The sequence below is a fragment of the Dipodomys ordii genome, unplaced genomic scaffold, assembly GCF_000151885.1.
Source record: "Dipodomys ordii isolate 6190 unplaced genomic scaffold, Dord_2.0 Scaffold3, whole genome shotgun sequence".
NCBI lineage: Eukaryota > Metazoa > Chordata > Mammalia > Rodentia > Heteromyidae > Dipodomys > Dipodomys ordii.
This window is the reverse complement of record NW_012267219.1, coordinates 2,770,630-2,790,235: the sequence shown is the minus strand read 5'-3', so window position 1 is coordinate 2,790,235 and position 19,606 is coordinate 2,770,630. Positions and strand designations below refer to the sequence as shown.

At 54.5% G+C, this 19,606-nt stretch overlaps 3 protein-coding genes across 5 annotated transcripts in view; all 3 read right to left on the bottom strand.

Annotated features, from left to right (window-relative positions):
• Positions 1 to 3,091, bottom strand: part of Slc26a10 (solute carrier family 26, member 10) — a 9,477-nt gene extending 6,386 nt beyond the window's left edge. The window contains exons 1-5 of the mRNA XM_013020502.1: positions 2,749 to 3,091; positions 2,163 to 2,273; positions 1,537 to 1,694; positions 1,201 to 1,365; positions 683 to 835 (exon numbers count right to left, since the gene is read on the bottom strand). Coding sequence (XP_012875956.1) covers positions 683 to 835; positions 1,201 to 1,365; positions 1,537 to 1,694; positions 2,163 to 2,273; positions 2,749 to 3,091 — 930 coding nt within the window. The remainder of the gene's footprint in view (positions 1 to 682; positions 836 to 1,200; positions 1,366 to 1,536; positions 1,695 to 2,162; positions 2,274 to 2,748) is intronic.
• Positions 3,092 to 5,224: 2,133 nt separating this feature from the next.
• Positions 5,225 to 12,201, bottom strand: Arhgef25 (Rho guanine nucleotide exchange factor (GEF) 25). Of its 2 annotated transcripts, none has more exons than XM_013019338.1 (16): positions 12,014 to 12,201; positions 11,640 to 11,754; positions 9,232 to 9,443; positions 9,003 to 9,098; positions 8,846 to 8,922; positions 8,609 to 8,675; positions 8,309 to 8,412; positions 8,030 to 8,099; positions 7,822 to 7,911; positions 7,639 to 7,731; positions 7,406 to 7,456; positions 7,138 to 7,215; positions 6,728 to 6,928; positions 6,422 to 6,602; positions 5,930 to 6,141; positions 5,225 to 5,685 (listed from the first exon to the last, which is right to left on the bottom strand). In XM_013019338.1, the coding sequence occupies exons 1-16, from the start codon at positions 12,110 to 12,112 to the stop codon at positions 5,575 to 5,577; spliced, it is 1,857 nt and encodes a 618-aa protein (XP_012874792.1). In that variant the 5' UTR covers positions 12,113 to 12,201; the 3' UTR covers positions 5,225 to 5,574. The 2 variants fall into 2 exon arrangements, with proteins under 2 accessions (XP_012874792.1, XP_012874801.1); XM_013019347.1 differs by having other exon boundaries at positions 5,285 to 5,685; positions 6,026 to 6,141; positions 12,014 to 12,130.
• A 321-nt stretch (positions 12,202 to 12,522) lies between these two features.
• Dtx3 (deltex 3, E3 ubiquitin ligase) lies at positions 12,523 to 18,742 on the bottom strand. 2 transcript variants are annotated; one of them, XM_013022973.1, is made up of 6 exons: positions 18,542 to 18,742; positions 17,217 to 17,281; positions 16,960 to 17,036; positions 15,658 to 16,406; positions 13,536 to 13,753; positions 12,523 to 13,203 (listed from the first exon to the last, which is right to left on the bottom strand). In XM_013022973.1, coding segments are annotated over exons 3-6 (1,044 nt in total). In that variant the 5' UTR covers positions 16,961 to 17,036; positions 17,217 to 17,281; positions 18,542 to 18,742; the 3' UTR covers positions 12,523 to 13,127. The 2 variants fall into 2 exon arrangements, with proteins under 2 accessions (XP_012878427.1, XP_012878419.1); XM_013022965.1 differs by having other exon boundaries at positions 15,658 to 16,387.
• Between the last annotated feature and the right edge of the window lie 864 nt (positions 18,743 to 19,606).

Below are 19,606 nucleotides of genomic sequence, written 5' to 3'. Positions count from 1 at the left end.
TGGAGGGGCTAACAATGTTCAAGAGGAAGTGTACTCATTACCTCACTCATGTAACTGTAACCCTCTGTATAGTATCTTTACAATAAAAAAAAGAGGGGCGTGTGACAAGTCTTTTAGAGTGAAGGAAAGAAAAGAGTCATAAGGTATGCCTGGGACCATGGAGATCAGTGAGACAAGGACAGAGTCAGTATAGAGGAAGTAAAAGGCTCTACTTCCTGTAGGTGTGGTGGATACCAAAGGTGTAAATGGAACCATTCTAGGTAGGGAAATTGGATTATATCGATGTGCATATGGGGTGCCTGTGGAGACGTGGACTATTTTTATTTAGTTTGGAAGAGAGCAATCTAGGTGGGGACTGGAAATGAAGGAAACACTGAATTACAGGGAAGAAAGGAGGTGCTATGGTGAGCAAGACCTCAGGGTGGCGCTGTAGGGTGGAGGATGGCTTTCAGAGCGATCTAGAGGGGTCTTGGTGAGACAAGGGGGAAGGTGCAGCTGGGGGATTCTAGTAGGGCCAAGTGCTTGGGAAGGAGGTCTGGCAAGCTGGTGTATGAACAGGCCCTCCAGCCTGTAACACCTGTGCAGTCCACAAGGGGGCAGCAGCGGTCAGATCTCACAGGATGGGCAAGGGATTGGGCAGGGTCTGGGCAGGGCAGGGAGCTAGAATGTTGGTGGTCCTCACCATGACAACTTCCCCTGGGATCGGAGCGGGTAACCTGTCCCGGAATCTCACGTTCAATTCCTTGACTGGCACAAGTAGCGCCAAGCTAAGTGCCGAGATGGTCAGTTCAGCCGGACTGCTCTGGGGTAGTGCTGTGAGCACTGCGGCCAGCGTCTGCAAGCAGGCGCCGTGAGCACAGGGCCCTTGTCAGGGCTGACTGCCCCCTTCCCACCTCGGCACCCATCCATCAGACTAGGCAAAGCTCTCTCCAGCTGCCAACCAGGCCTTCTGCCTCCACCAGCCCTGGGTCTATAACCTCTGTCCTCCACCGGCCTGTATCATACTACATCCTCCACCTCCACCCTCCTCCATTTCCACATTCCTTCACCCCCATCCTCCTCCACCCCTATCCTCCTCCACCTCTAGCCTCCTCCACCTCTATCCTCTTCCATCCCATCCCTCCTCAACTTCCTTCCCTCCTCCCCTTTGACTTTCCCTCTTTCTGGAAGCCCCTTCTCCATTTTTCTCCCATCCCTCACCTTGAAGAGAGAGAAGCAGCCAATCTGGCGGGGGAGAGATAATCCCAAAAGACTTGGCAACTGAGACACCAGCACGTGCAGCGCAGCGCCACTGGTCAGCGCCTTGACCACAGGCTCAGATAAGAAGATGGACAGGATGCCCAGCTGCAGCACAAACATCCCCAGCTACAGGGGGATGCATAGTCATCAATAGCAGAGCAGCCCAGCTAGAGTATAGTACACCAGCTTGCCTCTGGTCATCTCAGCCTCCGGGGACTGAGTGGGAGGCTTGTCCCCACCCCAGCCCAGTTTCCCTGGTCCCCAAGTGTGGTTCCAAACTCCAGGGCTCCCTCTTACCATCAGCACCCCACTCCCAAAGGCCACAGCCGCTGCCACCCCAACTCGCTGTGCATCCAATTGTTCCCTCTCGCTTTCACTAAAGTTCCCTGCCAGAGGTTCAGGCACCAGGCGCTCCACTGCAGAGCCTGTCATGAGGCTGAGTACTGCAAACGTTCCTGGAGTTAGATGACAAATGCATCCATCAGTAGCTGTGCAGCTGTGGGGGGGGGGGTAGGGGAATAGCCCAGACTCCTGGGGTGCAGCTGTCAGACCCATCTCTTAGGCCATAGGACCATGAGCTACTTGTAGCATAAACAGAGAGGGAAGAGAGGACAGTGAATCCATGGGGAGAGGAGGGGCAGAAATCACCCCTTCTATAGAACGTATGGCTCCTGCCTATAAGGACTCCCCCCACCTCTTAAGTCCCTTCCAGTCCTGAATTTGCTCATTTTCTAAACTAAATTTCACTGGGATCAGGGAAGGTCCAAGTAAACTACCACCTATTTACACCTGCTCCAGCATGCCTAGAGTTTCCTGGGCACGGTGGCAGGGAGGAGAGGGAAGGTGGTACCAGAAGACCTCACAATGTTGTCCATTCTCATCCTACAAAGGAAAAGTATCATGGGCAGTCCCTGGCTACTTACCTGTAGACAGGTGTCTCCCAGTGCCCAGTAAGCTGTAGATGAGGACTGGAAAGAATGAAGTATAGAGTCCAAAAACGGGTGGCACCGAGGCCAGAAGGGCGAAAGCCATGCCTGGGAGGTGAGGGGTGGAAAGACAGGTCTGTGTGGTAGAGGATACAGGATTGAGGGGATAATCCCCTAGCCCCATTCCGTCCCACACTCAGGCTGGCACCAGAGGTGGTGAGTTATACCCCATGAGGGAACTCAGGGGTTAATAGGCCACACTGGGAGGTCTTGATGCTGACAAGGTCACAGATCCTTGCGCCTGCTTCCTGGGGGAGACTCTTTAGTTCCTTGAACTGGAACCATCCAAGAGGTGTCTCACAGGATTGAGCAGATGAGGAGGAAAGGAGGTGGGGATCTGATGGGGTTCCACAATCTTCTCCCCTCCTCAAATTTGGCTACAAATGCCTTTCTCTAAACCCTTACTCTGGGTTCTCAGCTCCCCACACCTCCACCACCCCTCCTACCCCAAAGCCCTCTAGAGTTTAGAATACCCCTCTCATATAGGAAACTGGCTGGAGTGGGGAGGGGGGAGGGCTCTTACCCTGGGGCACATGCACAACTCCCACGGTCACTCCAGCCACCGCATCCCCCAGCATCCAGGCCCGCCAGCGGTACTGAGGTAGCCAGCGCAGTGGGGGCAGCCGAGCCTGCAGCAGGCGCCACGCCCCCAGCCAGGAGCAAGTGCTGGCTGGCCACCTCCAGAGCCTGCACAGCCTGGGCAAACAGGGTTCCGCAGGCAGCTCAGGCTCCTGCTCAGCATCCCCGAAGAGCTGCTGGAACTGAGTCTCGGTGAGAGGTTGCCTAGTCCTGTTGTCTAAGGGGGACTTAAGGTGGGAGGCCTCTCCAGGACCAGAGGAGGCCCTGGTGCCCAGAAGCCCACTCATTTTGTCCTCCACCCTCTCCAGCTCCTCCTGGTCTTAAATACCCCTCTGTGAACTAGCCCTGAGTCCCGCCTCTAGGAAGCAGTGTCCAATCCTGCGCTGCAGGGCGTCCTCTCTTGGGGACCTTCTTGGGTCAGGCTTGGGTGGAGAGAATCCCTATATTAGGTGTTTCCTCAGACATTCTGAGCCAGATCCAACTGCTCCAGCAAGTGCCCTAGGCCTGCAATAAAGTTGGCTGAGGCCAGAGACATAGACCCCCAAAACAATCTGCAACATCTAGCATTTGCCACTCCATCGTTCGATGCCCAGCTTTTTGGGCTGGTTCCTATCCCCATCTGCACTTTGAGCAGACACAGACCAGGTCCTGCTGGGTCACCGGTCCCACCCTGAGTCACTGCGTCCTTCAGCAGGAGCACAAAGTTCAGTGCAGGTTGGGACCCCTATGTCAGAGCCAAGGCCCCAGGAACATGTGAGGGGCTTTACTGGCTTCTTGAGATGGAAAGCAGCCAAATATATTGATCAAGGACAACAACAGAGAACCACCACCCACACCACTGCAGGGAAAATACTGAACTGACAGGAAATTTTGATTTTTACTTCTTAGAACTAAAAAAATTTTTTTAAGCCCTGAAATGCCATTTATTATGTTCAAGTGCTATTCTTAAAGTAGGAATGCATGGTTAAAATAAATACAAAAGGGTCACCCACCCACCTCACATACCCCTGTGGTCCCTAAAGAAATAGAAAGCTTCTGAATCCTGCTATTTGCTGCCACCACCCCCCACCTCCATTCACAATAATCTCTAGCACCTCTCCCCATCACCCTCTGGCCCCCCAATCCCTGACCCAAAGCCCCAAGGGGTGGGGTACAGAGAGGGTGGGTCTCTCCTCTTCAATTCCTCTTATTGTTCCCCAGAAATCTTATCTGCACCCACGTCCTGTCCCTTCCATGCAGAACCCTCCCCTCATTGTCGGCCAGAGGGACCTGGGGGCCCCAGGGAGGCTCCAGCATCTCCTTATCCTCCCACCCCAGCAGCCCATTGTCTGCTAAGGAAGCCCCAGCACACGTGACTGAGCCCAGGGGAGGAATAGACACCATGGACCTATGGATACACAAGGACTCAGAAAGGGGCATCTGGATCTTTACATGTTTACCTCTCCCTGTTCCAGGGGCTGTGCCAGAAGTTGGGAGGGGTGAAGATCCTTTCTCCACGATTAGGACTGGGTTTGAAGCGTCCTAGCCTTCCTAGCCTGCTGTTCAGACATGCCTTATGACCTCCAGCCAGCAAAGGAGACCCAGGCTCCCCTCTACCTTCTCACCCTCCCTCTGCTGAACATGGAGGCCCCGGAAGGAAAGGTACACTTTGGTATTTCATACTTTAGTATCTGAGTGTTGGGGGTGGGGCAGGGAGATGGTGAAAGGACACCAAGCTTTCTGGTGGGGTCTAAATTAAAGGGTGAGTATGAGGGAAAGAAGGACTGGAAGAAGACATCGAGGATCTAGATTTCCAGTTGTTCCAACTGGGGATTCCAGTTGGGCACCAACTGGGGAGTGAGAGATGCTATAGGTGAGGGACAAAGATAACATCTGCTGGGTCATGCCTACAATCCTAGTTAGGAGGCTGAGATCTGAGGATCATGGTTCAAAGCTAACTGGGGCAGTAAAGTCTATAAGACTAACCAGCAAAAAGCTGGAAATGGAGCTTTGAGTGGAAAAAGCTAAAGGACAGTGCCCAGGCCCTGAGTTCAATCCCACAGTAATGGAACATAACAAAAAAGAAAAGCCGGGCACCCTTGGCTCACGCCTATAATCCTAACTACTCAGGAGGCTGAGATCTGAGGATCGCCATTCAAAGCCAGCCAGGGCAGGAAAGTCCCTGAGACTCTTATCTCCAATAAACCTCCAGAAAACCGGATGTGGCGCTGTGATTCAAGTGGTAGAACTCTGGCCTTAAGCTGAAGAGCTGAGGGGCAGCACTTAGGCTCAGAGTTCAAGCCAGTTCAAGACAGTGATATCTTTTATCCTGTGCCCTTCTTTCCTCCAATGCCTAGGCCCACTGATCTGTTCCATACTGCTTCACCTCTCCTACCCCACTGCAACTTCTCCATCCCTCTGCCAAGACAACCACCTGGTGATATAACAAAACTTTTATTCTCAGAAAACAGAAAACACAAAATCAAAACCAAAACAAATAATTTCTAGCTGGCCCCGGCCCTATCCCTCCCTCCCAACCACCCACACATCCTCCTTTTGAGGGGACTGTGATGCATGCATAGGGGTGGGGCTGAAGGATCCTATGTTCCTTGGGCTGAACGAAGTCTTTTGGGGGGTAGATATTCTCCCCCAAGTTGACATCTCTTCCAGCCTTGCCCGCCCTCTGAGCAGAGCAAGAGGGAGGAATTCTGGAGTGTTGCCCATAAGGTTAACCTCAAGTTCCTTGGGGAATAGGTGGCTGAGTCAGTACCACCCCCGTGGCCTTCACCAGTTACAGCTCATCTTCATCCAGCTTGGCAAGTCTGGCCTGGCAGGGAGGGCTGTTTGGAGGTGGAAGGGCTGGAAGAGACTGTTGAGGAGCCTTGGGGGTGTCATTGAGAGCCTGAAAAAAAAAGATTCAAGTCAAAGGATCCACAAAGATGAGCAATCTACCATCAATTCTCCCTTTTGAGTTGAAGCCTCTAGCCAAGACACGTGCTCTTGTCCCAGAATTAAACCTGAGGGGAGAAGCAGGAAGTGATACAGAAGAAAAAGGTATGATATGGGGAAAGAGGATGTGGGAGTCTGGTAACAAGAGAGACCCTTCTAATTCTACTCATACAACCAGAAAATTATATTCCTCATACCTGTGTGTCCAGGGGCAGGGGGGCTCTGGCCACCTCCCCTTTGGGTAACAGCAGCAGGGAGGGGAGAGAGCCATTGATGGGTGTGTGCATGCTGACCTGGGCCCGGTCTCCAGGCCTCATTCTCCCAGGGCTCCCCACCCCAGGAACTCCTGGTCTCCCCAGGCTGTTGGTCTGGCTCTCTCGTCTCTGGTATTCAATGGGTGACTGCAATGCTGGATAAGAGAGAGGAACAGAATGACGTTACAGCAGAGACAGGTCCCCCACCCTGGGAGTTCTACTTGAGCTATCCTCGCATTTCTTTCTCCTTCCCAAATCAGCCAGTATAAAGTGCTTGGGGATCATGAGTTGCCAAATCTTAAGCTACTAGTACACAAGTGGGGATGTAGAGAAGCTGGATAGAAGAAGGGCAGGATTTGGCAATTGAGTGAGAAGGGATCCAGGAGGCCAAAGGGCTGAAGGGAGGGTGTAAAGGAAGTTGGATGAGAGCTTCACCATTGAGGAAGTCCCGCTGGCTTTCCAGGATCTGAGCCACTTGCTTGATCCAGGCTTGACTGACTGCAGGGTCTGAAGCCTGTAGGACATAGCGCTGGATCCCACCTTCTGGCCCTCTGGAGGTCAGTGCAAAGCGGCAAGGGTCACCTTGGAGATTCCCTTCCAGTCCAAGGCAGCTCACCTGAATTGGCAAATAGGAGATAGTCTCCCCATGCTTTAAGGTCCTCCAATAACTCCCAAGAGCCAAACATCTCCTTGGAGGCCTCACCCTGCCAATCGCCACCTTCCCCCATGCCCCCTGCCCACCTTGATACTGCTCTTGTACACGTATCCAGGCTGTGTACCACCTCGTGTTCCTCCTCCCAAGGCCTCACTGAAGATAATGATTTGCTCAAAGAGGAAGACACGCCTTTCTCGACCTCGGGAAGCGAGCAGTCCCCCAGCCTCAGGCTCTGTGACCCAGAATGTGTCTTGGCCCAAGAGTTTCCCCTGAGCAGTCAGTTTGCCCTAGAACCAAAAGATATGGCCTTTGAGAAAGCACAAGGAGAGACAAAGAACCACTTTCTGTTCCTCCCTTCCTCTACCCTTTCCTCCCTTCACACTCCCAACAACCAGGGTGTCAGCCCCAGAAGGTAATCCACTTATAAGGACCACCAGAGCACAGAGACTGGGCACAAGAGCACTGGAAGGCTGGCTTTCTCCCCCCATCTTCATACCTCAAATCCTCGAAGTCTCCCTAGGGACATCATATCATTGCAGCGCTTGGGCACAAAGCACATGACCTCCACAGCTTGCTGGGATGCAGGTAAAGAGGAGACACCGGTTGCAGGTGAAAATAGTCATTGCTTGGGAGAACCTCCTCAGTCAGCTGCCTCTTTATACACATCCCCAGCCCCAACCAGCTTTCCACCCAAGGGGCTAAGGAATCCACAGAACTAAGGGAATTGTACACAGTGTGCTCCTGAAGGATTTTGGGGTCCTCACCTCTAGTTCTTCAGTATCCATCCCAGCTCTACTGTAATACTTTAGAAAATCCTAAAACAGAGAAGAAAGGCTCAGGGAGGTAATGAACACAGGCTCTGAAGCGCTCACATCCTCCCCCAAGGACACAGGTGAGAATTCCCTGGAAGTCTGAGGAGTCTTAAGAACCCCGGGGAGATGACTGGGGAAACAGATGTCCCTGCCAGCTGTGCCTCCAGGGAGAAGATGGTCCTGACCTTGAGCAGCAGCTGGTATTTCATGATCCGCTGCACAGGTTTGATGAGGAGGTCATTGAGCTGCAGGCGATGCCCCAGCTGCTGCCTGAGTTCCTAGGGACAGGCATAGGGTGGGTATGGGGCCTGGAAAGCCTGTCGTGCTAATTCAGTCCTTCTTGCCCCTGAGGGACTTCAGCTACTGACCTCAAAGTAGCTGTCTCCAAACTCTGACACCACATGCTCTGACTTGGGCTTGTTCTGACAATACACCACGTACATATGCAGCCGGCGCTCCTAACAGGGGCAACATTGAAGAGAGAGTAGAATGGACTAGGACAGAGGGCACAAATCCTGAGAGTCTGAACACATTCCCAAGCCTCTTCCTCTTAGGTTCTACCCTCTCAAGCCTCACGTGTTTGATGAATAGCTGAGCCAACCAATCAGGATCCTCCAAACACCGCTGGAGCTCTTGCAGGAAATAGCTGGAAAGGTTGGCAGGAAAAGGAAGATTAAATGCTTTTTGGACCCCTAACCTCCCTCACACATCCCCGATTTTGAGTCATGCGCCTTAGTTGTTCTCCCCACAAAGCTTCCCCAAGTATTCCTTGGGTATCAGTGGGCCCGTTGAGGAGACACAGAGACCAGGTGATTGCCCTCCCCAGCACATGGCTCTGCGGGCTCCATCACTCACTCTCGATGCCACTCATAGATCTGCTGGATATTCCCAAACACAATCCTGTCACGGCCTCGAAGACTCTCAGGGACTCCCTGAGCAGCCATGGTGGCCATGTAACCCTGTGGGGAAGGTTAGGGTAGGAAAGTGAGCAGGTAGCCTCAGTGGTGGTTGGGGTGGGGTTCCCAACCCTGGAAGTCCAGAAGTAGGATACCTGGGAGAATGGGACATAGGAGCGCCAAGGCACTTCCTGAAATCACCTCCAGGCAGAGGGAAAGGGCACTTGGGCCAGGGCAGAGAAGGGGGAAAAGGCGCTACCTCCACAATCTGCCCCAAGTCGTCCACGTACATTTTCTCTGTTTCTACCAGTTCACTCAGCACATACCTAGGAAGAGAGCAGGAGGGTACCCACTTCAGAGGCTGGGCTGGTTCACCCTCCTGTACGACACCTCTTCATCACGATAGCCATCTACTGGGGTCATTCCTTCTCAGATATGAGGGGCAGTCTTTTGGCAGGTCTGCAACTTGTTTGGGAAGGTGTGGATGGACACTTACATGCTTCTTTCCAGGGCTTTCTTCCTCAGTTCCTCCGCACTCTCAGGAGCTTGGGACAAAGTCTCATCTTCAGGTGGCTAGAAGGAAAGAATATCCTCGGCTAGGCAAATAATGGCTTTTGGGGAAGAGGAACCTCCTCAAACCCATTTCTTCCTACCTGTGGCTTAGCTCCAGGGCCCTCCAACAATGTAGTCAACAAGGCTAGTTCTGGCAGCTCCTCTCCTGTGGTTAGAGCTGGCTCCAGCATCCAGTTCTGAGGTTACAGGCCAAGGGTCAAAGATCATGAACACCAGCTGTATCCCCCAATAATCAGTGGCTCCACGTTGCCCTCTCTCCCAGGGCCCTTCATGGACGTCCTACATGCTTCCGTGGCACTCCCTGCTTACCTCATATGGTCCTGCTTGACCACCATCTGCCTCAGTTTCCACACTGAGACAATGTTTGGAGTGATCCAACCATCTTCGCAAGCCAACAGGCCCTGGAGGGCCTGGTGAACAGGGCCGAGAGCTGAGGCCAGAGCTGGGTCCAGAAAGGGCAGCCGGACCGGAGGCAGCAGAAGCTGATATACTCCCCTCACTACCGGCAATGGAATAGGATTCTAATGGAGGGGGAAAGGAAGGTGGTAGGTATTGTCCCCACTTGACTCACGGTCTTCTGGGAACTCCCAGGGTATCCTTGCCATACTTTTCAGCTTCTCTCCCCCAGGGCTTACACTTTTGCCATCCTCATTTGACTTGACAAGGATAGAAATTTTCACCAGGGCATCCTGGGGAAGAAGGACAGTAAACACCTGGCTCCCTAGGCCTGGCACCCCCAATTACATGTGGAGGTTCCCCATATCCTGAGCATAGCATAGATACGGGGGTTGGGGCAGCCATCTGGCAGATACTGGAAGCTGGGGGCAGCCATCTGCTCTTGAACAGCCTCCCCCTTTCCAATGGGTACAGACCATTTGCAGAGAAAGGGTGTGGGGAAGAAGAAAACAAAAAAGCAAAAGCTAAGAGTCCATCTGCCACTTTCAGACCCCTCCTCCTCCTCTAATTGCAGTAATCACTATAAAAAGAAAGGACCTCAGCAGCCCGCCTCCCCAACACAAATGCACAGCCAGCGGAGACCCAGTGAGGAGACCTCAGCAGGATCATCTTTGGCCATCAGCTGAGAGGGACTGCATGGAAGGATTCCTCATTCCTCCATTCCCCAGTCCTCTTCAGAAGTAGATTCTCATCAAAATGACTTGAGGGAATATAGGGGGTTGTAGGCCCAAGAGGCTCGTGAGTTTTTCTCATACCTAGTTGACGCTAAGAAAGACGTAAGAGGCCTCTGTCCCCTTCCCCAGTTGCCTCAATTTGACCTAATAGAAATCTGGAAGCAAGAGGGATCTTAGAGATCATCTTTCCTGGAAAACACACATAACAGGTTCCAGCCCTACATCCCAAATGTCAGGTTCGGGGGGAAAAGAGATGTCCTGAAGGCTCTGCCCGACACCCCCTCCCCAACACTGTGCCCTCCCCCCTCTCCGCGACCTCACACTCACCACGTCCCCCCCGGGCGAAGCAGCAGCCGCATTTTGCCAGCACTTTTCGAATCACACGGGGACAGGCACAGCGACCCCCTTTGTGTCCCCCCCGCATGGCGCCCGGGGCCCCCCGCCTCCCCCACCCGGGCGGGCCATGCAGGAGGAATCAAGGGGGGCGGGGCGGGGACGGCGCAGGGCGCACACCCCCCCTCCCTCCTACCCCGGTCCAGGCTGGAGGAGGGGGGGAGGGAGGAGATGAGGAAAGGGGGTCCAGGAGTAGTCGCGAGTCTGGTCTAGAGGAGGGCTGGGGGGGATCTGGAGAGAAGGTGGTGCGGGGCCAGGCCCGAAACTGGGCGGGGAGGGTTTCCGGAACCCTGTCGGTGCGGGGGCCCAGGGTCCAGATGTCCAGCCAGGGGGAGGGATGGTGGGAGAGGCAGGGCCAGGATGCGGCAACCGCTCGGGCTCGGGCTCCGGCCTCAGTGTGCGGGTGGCTCTAGGCCTGGGAGACGAGGAGGCGGGGGGTGGGGGGGCGACTCCCCGAGCCACTGGCGCTGCGCGGGTCCCGGCCGGGCGGCGAGCGGAATAACAGGCCCCAGCGCGGAGCCGCCGCGGGGCGGGGCCTCTGCGGCCCGGCCCCGCCTCCCCCGCGCGTTCCCACTCCAGCCCGGGCCGGGTTCCCGCCCCGATGCCCCTCCCCGAAGCGCCACCTAGTTCCCACTCCACGTCCCCGGCGCCTCCATCCCTCCAGACTGGGCCGTGCTCCCCCTCCCCGGGGTCCCCCTCCTTCCGCATCTCCGCTCCGACTGCCTGCCGAGCGAGCGCTGGGTCGGCCTGGGTCGTCCCTCAACCTCTGAGGAGGGCTGGATGAGCTTGGGCCTGCGTGAAGGTGTCTCGGAGCTGTCCCCGGCGGCGCGAGGGGGAATCCGATCCCCGTCGTGGGGGGTGGGGGCGTGTAGGGGGGAAACTCTTGGTGGGAAGCACAACCCAGGTGCCGCCTTCTCCTGGACCCTTCTTTCCTCTAGGCCCCGGGACTCCAGCTAAGACTAATCACCAATTAAGGCGAAGTCCCGGAGCCTGCGCTGGCCGGGGGCCAGGGGTGGGGCGCGAGGACACTCCGCCTGCGGGCCCTGTGAAATGGAGGGGAGGGGGCCACGGCGGAATGGAAGGCCAGGGGAAGCGGGGAGGGCCCCATGCAAATTAAATGCTACCTTTTATGCTAATAAGAGAAGAATATTTGTGAAATTGCCCGCTGGGCCCCACCCAACTCCAGCTTCTTACCGGGCTGCGGAGCCCAGGCGAGGACCTCGGGTTCGCGCTCCCCTCTCTGCTCCCCCTCGGGACTGTGGCTCTCAGGCTCGGTACACCCCGGCCCCAGGGAACTTCTCTTTGGGGGCTGCGGGGACAGAATGACTGTCAGAAACCCTCCCTCCCTCCCCCCCTTCTCCCTCCTGTCAAAAAATCTACTCTGCTGAGGGGGGGGGGGTCTCCCAGAACGTGGCTGTGGCTCTGGTCATTAAACTCATAGATCCCTGCGACTGCCTGCCCCGTAGAACCTCGGTTTGCAAGTCAATTGACTTGTGGGGTACAGCCCTCCTGAGGTCCCCTAGTGACCCCCTTTCCCCGACCCCATCGCGTCCCCCCCCACTTCTTACCCCGGCCTGCCCGGGTACGACGCATGCGCGCAGCATGCCCCCCATGACCCCCAGTATCCGGTCAGTGCGGCCAGGGGCGGGGCGGTCCGGGGGCTTCATGCTGGACCCCTACCCTGCTTCAAGTCTCAGGGCGGAGGGGGCACGGAAGCTGGGGGGCTCTGAGGCCTGCGTGCGTCCGGGGAGTTGCTGCCGTCGAATCCGCCCCCTGCCCGGCTCCGCCCCCACTCCCACCCCAGCCAAACTTCGCAAGAGGGGTAGGGTTGTTCCTTTCTCTACACAGTTCAACAACAAACCAACCCCTCTTGATCCCGATTCCCACGTGGGAGCGTGGCCCTGGGCTTCGCGTGGATAGGACGGGACATACTCCTTCCATCCCGTCTCTAGGGGCCTCAGGCCTCAGGATTGAGAGGGGGTGCTGCGGGAATTTCCCCTGCACCCCTTCTCCTTCTCAGCAGGTCTTGCTGGCCACCCCCCCCCCGTCCTGCCCAAGCAACAAAATGGGTGTGGCATAAAGAGTTGCATATTTTACTTTATTTTTATTAAATTAAAAGCTACAGTCTGGCGTCGATTCCAGAACAGGGTAAGGAGGCTCCTTATAGGGGGCAGAGAAGAGCGAGATAAAGACAGACTTGACAGAGACAGAGACACAGGAGAGAAAGGACAAGATTAAGGTAGGAGAACTGTTTTCTTATGGACACTCAGCTGGCTCCGTGGGGGGACGGGGCTCACATCAGTCCAAAGTGGAGCAGTATAGTGGGGGGCTGGGGTTCAAGTGACTCGACCCGCCCCCCCCTCCCCCAGGTCCTTTCTCAGCTTAGTCACTGGAGCACAGCACATACCAGGAGAAGCCAAGAGCAATGGCGGGGCAGGGGAACTGGGAGTATGTACACGGGAGACCAGCCTCTGCCAGAAGGGAATGGCTCACAGGGCACCGAAGCACTTGGCCAATAGGGACGTGGGAAGGGACTGCCCTCTTCCCCTGTGATCTCACTCCCCAGTCAGACAGGTCCCCTACTGGGGTGATGTGGGGGGCAGGGGGAGAGAGGAGAACAGAGGCTTCCATTGGGTCCTACTAGAGAAGGACGGCAAGGACCTTGGCAAAGGGGGATGTCCTTCAGTCATCTGTGATACCCTTGGCTCTCAGTTCCTCTTGCACCCGGGTCAGGTAGGTGGGGTCCGGGTACCCAAACCTGAGAGCAAAGAGAAATGAGGATCAGGGTTAACTGTTTGGGCTTGTTTATATTACCCCGTGCCCACCCTCATTCAGGATCCCTCAGTAGAGGCTGTATTCAGACCCTTCTCCCAGATCAGGAGTGACTTCCATATTGGAGAGCACAACCCAATTCTGCATTTTTTTTTTTTTTTGCAGGTTAAGCTGGGCACATCAGAACTAGTTGAAAGTAGGAGAAACTGAGATAGATGGAAGAGATGGTTGAGCAGTTTGGTAGTGGTCCTCTCCAGGTATCAAGCTCCCCGAGGGAGGGGATTAATGGGAGGGGAGGGAAATGAAGAGGAATCGCACAGCTGGGGTCCCCCTGTGCAGCTGGTCTTGTGGTGGATGTCGTTCCAGGTGATGACATTCGGTCTCCCTGTGGTCATGGACGTGCCAATAGTGAAGGTGAGACGCTGGTCAAACGCCTTTCGGAACAGGGTCAGCACCTTGTTGCCCTCAGGGCAGTCCGGGAGGTAGGCCACCCGTGTGGTTCCAGGATACCGAACTCCTGGGTTTGGATGTTCAGCCTGAGAGGAAGAAGCAGAAGAGGTAGTGAGCAGCTGGACTTCCTAAAGCCTGCATACCGATGGAAGGTCATCTTGGCCAGCCTCAGGTCTGTGCATCCCCTGCTGATGCTGACAGGGCACCAGGCTGACAGCCTTCTAGGGAAGAGCATGTTTATTACTAAGGACATAATCCTTATTGTTAAGAGGTTCTTTTGGCCTTTACAGTCCCTCAAGTCTCAATTCAGCAACAAATGGACTCTCAGGAGTGATAGAGGGTAGCTGGTCTCTTACTCTCCAGATAACTCAGCAGAAAATGTGGACTGAGAATAATTTATCTCTCAATCTTCCCTCCTCCACCTGAAACATACTCCTAATGCTTTTGCCACCATCTAACCTGTTTCCTTCTTCAGAGCTGTCTCATCTCTCTCCGAAACTGAACTGTTCATTACTCTTTGTCCAGAAGGAAAATACTCGTAGGCCCTTGATCACTTCTGTTACTTTCCATACTCATCAAGCTCCTTAGTCTGGAACAGAGTAACACTCCCAGCTCTATTAGGATGGTTGGATCCCTTCCTGTTGTGCCTGCCTGCACCTGAACCAGCCTCCCCACAGCTTCCCCCCCCACCTCCCACCACAACCTCCTCTCCTCCCATCTCTACAGCTCTTACCTCTGCTCTGCCAAGATACTTGCCAACATCCACATTTGTCAGGGATATTTCTGCAACTCCTTTCTCTAATACCTTAGTATTTTTATTTGTGTTTATATATGTGTGTGTATATACTGGTAGTAGTTTGACCTCATGGCCTGGTCACTGTTCTTTAGCTTTTCAATCAAGGCTAGGGCTCTACCACTTGAGCCACAGCTCCATTTTTGGCTTTTCTGATAGCTAATTAGGGATAAGAGTCTTAGGGATTTTTCTGTCTGGGTTAGCTTGGAACCGATATCCTAAGATCTCAACTTTCTGAGTAGCTAAGATTATAGGTGTAAGCTATTAGTGCCTGAATTTTTTTTCTTTCACATTTATTTTGTTGGTTGGTTAAAAAGAAATAACAGGCTATTGGCTTTGTACATTAGGTCAACAGAAATCTCTCCCCCCCCCCCCCGCCTCCCACCCCTTTGGGCCTGGGCACTGTCCCTGAGCAATTCAACTCAAGGCTAGCACTCTTCCATTTGAGCCACAGTGCCACATCTGGTTTTCTGGTGGTTTATTGGTATAAGCGTCTCACAGATTTTCCTGCCCGGGCTAGCTTTGAACCTCAGCCCTCAGATCTCAGCCTCCTTAAGTAGCTAGGATTACAGGCGTGAGCCACCAGCACCCGGCTAGGTCAGCAGAAAGTAATATATATATATATATTTTTTTGGGGGGGGTATGGTCATGGGGCCTGAACTCTGGGCCTGGGTGCTGTCCCTCAGCTCTTCAGCTCAAGGCTAGCGCTCTACCACTTAAGCCACAGCGCCACTTCTGGCTTTTTTCTTTTTTTGCTTATGTGGTGCTGAGGAATCGAACCCAGGGCCTCATGCATGCAAGGCAAGTGCTCTACCACTGAGCCACCTTCCTAGCCCCAATATTTTTTATTTTTATTAAGTAGTTTCAATTCCAGAATTCAGGTTGTAAGTAAAATGCATCTTGATCAATGTCACCTCTTAAATTCAGGGCTTCCTTCATACCAGGCTAGGTTCATGTTCTACCGCAAAGCTACACCTCAGTCCTCACACCTGATTTTTGTGTGTGCTCACAATCATGGTGTTGGGAAAGCTGGGCTTCAGGGGACTTTCCTTAGACATCTGAGCTCCTACTCAGAGCACTGAGCAGGAAGGCATACTGGGTGATTATACCATACCTAAAAAAATGCCCTCCCTCCCACCCATTTTTCCACAAGCCTGGGAAAAAGCAAAGGGTAAGGGCAGATCATGGTCCTCTTACCCCCTGGACACCGGGCGGGAAGACATACTGGATGACAATGGTGCCGTACTTCTCATAGCTGGGCAGTAGGAGGGTGGCGTCCTTGGAAACCAGCATCCGCCCATTCTGGGGCTGGTTGCCCACCAGCTGCCCATAGAAGCGGCCACACATGGGGCAGGCCTTTTTCACCTGCAGGGCCCGGGTGATGCAGCCCTCACAGAAGGAGTGCCGGCACTTCTCCAATGTCTTGGCATTCTGGATCTCCCCGAGACAGATGGGGCAGGTGCTCTCCTGCTCTTCTGCCTCCTCCCGGAGGCGGGGAGGAAGAGGAGGGGGCAGGGGAGGAGGAGGAGGGGGGAGCCCCCGTGCCCCTGGAGGCAATAGTGGGGCTGCTCGAAGAGGGGGTGGGCCTGGGCGATGCAGCTCTGGGTGCTCCCCACCACCCCCCAAAGCCAGGCAGCCCATGAGCTCCCCCTGCCTCTGAGCTTTCTTCAGCTCTTTCTCTGCCTCTTTCAGCAGCCCCTTGAGAGCCTTCCGGGCCAGGTAGAGCCCATTGGGAGGGGCTGGGGGAGGGCCCTGTGGGGAAAGCTGGAGAACATAGATGTCAGACGTCTCGCCATCTATGAGGATGGACACTCGGTGCTCCTCCCGTAGCCGAGCCAGCCGGGCTGGGGTCTCCTTGCTCAGGAAGTCCCAGACAGGCTTGGAGACAGTCACTTTGTTCTTGCAGGTGCCTCCACAGGCTGCCATTCTGGACAGGACGAACGACACTGCCCCCAGGGTGAAAGGGACTCAGGGTGGGGGGTCCCCGTTTGATACATATATAAGTGCCTCCTACTTCAAGTTCTTTCCACACCTTTTATTACTCCTATTCTCTCAAAACCCAACCCCAGCCCCTCTCGCAAACGTTTCCCTTCAGTAGTGAGGTTTGAACTCAGAGCTTCACACTTGTTAGGCTGGTACTCTACAAATTAAATCGCAACTCCAGCCACGCTGGTTGGTTAGTTTGGAGATAAATGTCTAGTGAACTTTTCTGCCTAGGCTGGCCTCAAATCAGAATCCTCCAGATCTGAGCCTGCCATGTAGCTAGGATTATAGGTATGAGCTAGTGGCACCTGACTTGCATACTCATTTTCGATCTCCCCTTATCTCCCATAACCCCAACATCCCCTAAGAAGCAAAACATTTTTATACTTCATTACTGTAAGCCAAGCATCAGTTCTCTTATCGTCACAGAAACAATCACCTGTCCCTCCCCCACTCTGGGTGAAAAATGGGCTCTTTAAAAGAGGAGGAAGCCTTTCCACCCTCCTTTGTGCTCACTTTGATCCTGAAGAGCTTAGAATTGGCATGCAGGGTTGCTCTCTCTTTCTGGGCTCCCTACTTGTAGGTTGTGTGACCTGGTGGTATGGGAAGAAAATGGAGGGAAAGTGAGAACCCCCTTCCCAAAGCTCCACAGATCCCAACCCAAGAGCCCATGGAACAGACAGGAACTTGGGTATAGGTTACTGGGGAGGAGATTTCTTGAAGCACTGGAGGAAACCAATGTAAGGGCTGAGATGCTCTTGGGGTACAGTTACCTGGAAATCCCATGGAAGATAATGGCAGCAGAAATCCCTCTATTTCCACACTCAGCTGACCAGAACTGTGGGAAAACGGGAGACCAAAGAGTTATGATGACAGATGTTGTCATTTCCCTAACCTAGCCCAGAAACAACTTCTCTTCCATTTCTCTCCTCTCCTGCAGAGTTCCACTCCCAGTCCTCTTTCTTCAAGTTGCTAAAGGAACTTGTCTCTCTAACTTTCTCTTTTCTTCTCCAACGCAGAGGCTTTTTCAAAAAGAGTCCAGAGCACAGATAAGAGAGGACAGGGAGGGAAAAAAAGCCCACACAGATGGAGGTCATTCTTGCCTCCTCCCTCAGCTCACATGGACAGGAACATTTCTTCAGACTTCCCATGTCCTTGCCACATTCTCAAACCATTTGGTCCCTGTAGCTGAGGGGGAGTTCTCCTTGAGATCTAACAACGGTGGGTGCTGATGAAGTCAGTTAGGGATGCCAACAAAGTGGCCCTGACAATAACAAAGTTCTCCTTGACATCTTTTAAACCCAGCACCGAAGGGGCGGGGCTCAAGCAGAGGCTCAGATAGAGGGGGCTGAGGTTTCCCCAGGGTCCTGTCACAATTCAACTACAGGGCTGTCCCCACACCACCTCCAGGTGCAGCTCAATTAGAAAGAGAGGCCATTAGTGTGACCTCAATTTGTTGACTGATCCAAAAAAGAAGCTCTCGGTTTGTGCCCGTATCAGAGTGCCCTCCCCCAAAGCCAGAAGGAACCCTAGTCTCCATTCGTACTGTCTGTGCGTGGTGGTACAGACCCTCCCCATCAGAGGAGACCCTGGATCCAAGTCCTGCTGGCACAGCATAGGGAGGCGGGGCCACAGTTTAGGCTGGGTCTGCGATTCCTTTGGGGCAACCTGGGGCCGGACACAGGGCCAGTCCCTCCCTCCCTCCCGCCAGCAGCCCGAGGCAGGGACGGCCAGGAAGGGCAAGGGTCCCTGGAGGGGGGAGGGCGTGCACTGAGGCAGCTCCCCCTCCCCCCACGACCTCTTCCAAGACCCGACCCGGAACCAACTCCCCGTATCCCCCACTGGCGGAAGCCCCCCGGAGTCCCACCACTTGATGGGGATGCATGTCGGGCCCCGATTGCGGCCCACAGAACCCCTAAACCGAGGCCAAGGCTGGGATGCTAGAGAGATGATTGGCCCGGCCCCTAGGGGGGCTCTGGCGCGGCGCGCGGGGGATGGAGGCAGAGGATGGGGCGCAGGGGGCGCGGGGGGCTTGCGAGGGGTGCGAGCGGGGCCCCGGGGGCATGCGGTGGGTGTGGGGGGCGCCGGGCTCACCTACCTCTCGTCAGCGCCGCCATTGCCGGTCACATGACTGAGGCTGTTGCTGGGATGACGGTCCGGGCCTTAGCAACAGGGAGGGGGGGGGAGACCCCAAGAAGGGAGAAAGGGGCGTAGGGGGTGCAGAGTGAGGGAAAGGGAAGGAGGGAAGACAGCTCCCCCGTTTCTCCTTTGACCCCTCCCCTTCTACCCGGGAGCCCCTGCCCTTCCGCCCCAAAACAAAAATGGAGGCGCAGTCCCAGCCTTTTGGAGGGAGGGGGTGGCGTCATGCAAACCGAGGGTAGGAGGTTAAATCCCTCTCGAGACGCCACCCCCCACCCCCGCCTGGAGGAGCCCTCTCCCTTTTCTCTCCCAGCCAGCTCTTGGGAGTGGTGTGGATGGGTGGGTGAGTGGGTGGGCGCAGTGTCGGTGGGCATATGGTGATCTGGAGGGGAGCGCAATTATTTGAAATCCTTATGCTGTGAAGACTTTTGAGGAACAAGGTGGGATGGTAAAAATCATAGTAAAAAGAAAGGCACTGGAACTATTCAGAAAAATCCCACTACTAAACGATTTCCATCCCCTCCCTCATCTCTTGCCTCTTTCTACCTTGTTACTTTCTGTAACCCCCCAAAGCCTGTTAGCAGATAGGTACTGCCAAGTGCCATTGACTTTTTTTTCCCCCCTCTTTTCACAAATAAGGACATTGAGGCTGGTGCAGAAATAAACAGATCCTTTTAAAATGTTTTATTTCGGGGGTGGTGGTGTCAAGGGTATGGTTCAAATAGAGTTAAAAATTCTCAAAGGGGGAAAAAAAAAAAGCTGCTGCTCTGCTCTGCTTCCCACATCAGAGCAGTCTCCGCCCCCAGTCCAACTCACTTCCCCAGGGCCACATGAAACCAGGTTTTTCCAGCCAAGAAGACCTCAGCCAAGGCACATCAAATCTCCCAGACTGGCCACAACCTCTAGGCAACCACCCCCTTCCACTCCCCTTCTGCACTGGAGGGCTGCACACTTCATTTTCCCAGGACCCTGCTGTACTCTTCCTGTCCTCCAACAGAGGACAGCTTTCCCAGGAAGCCTGGGG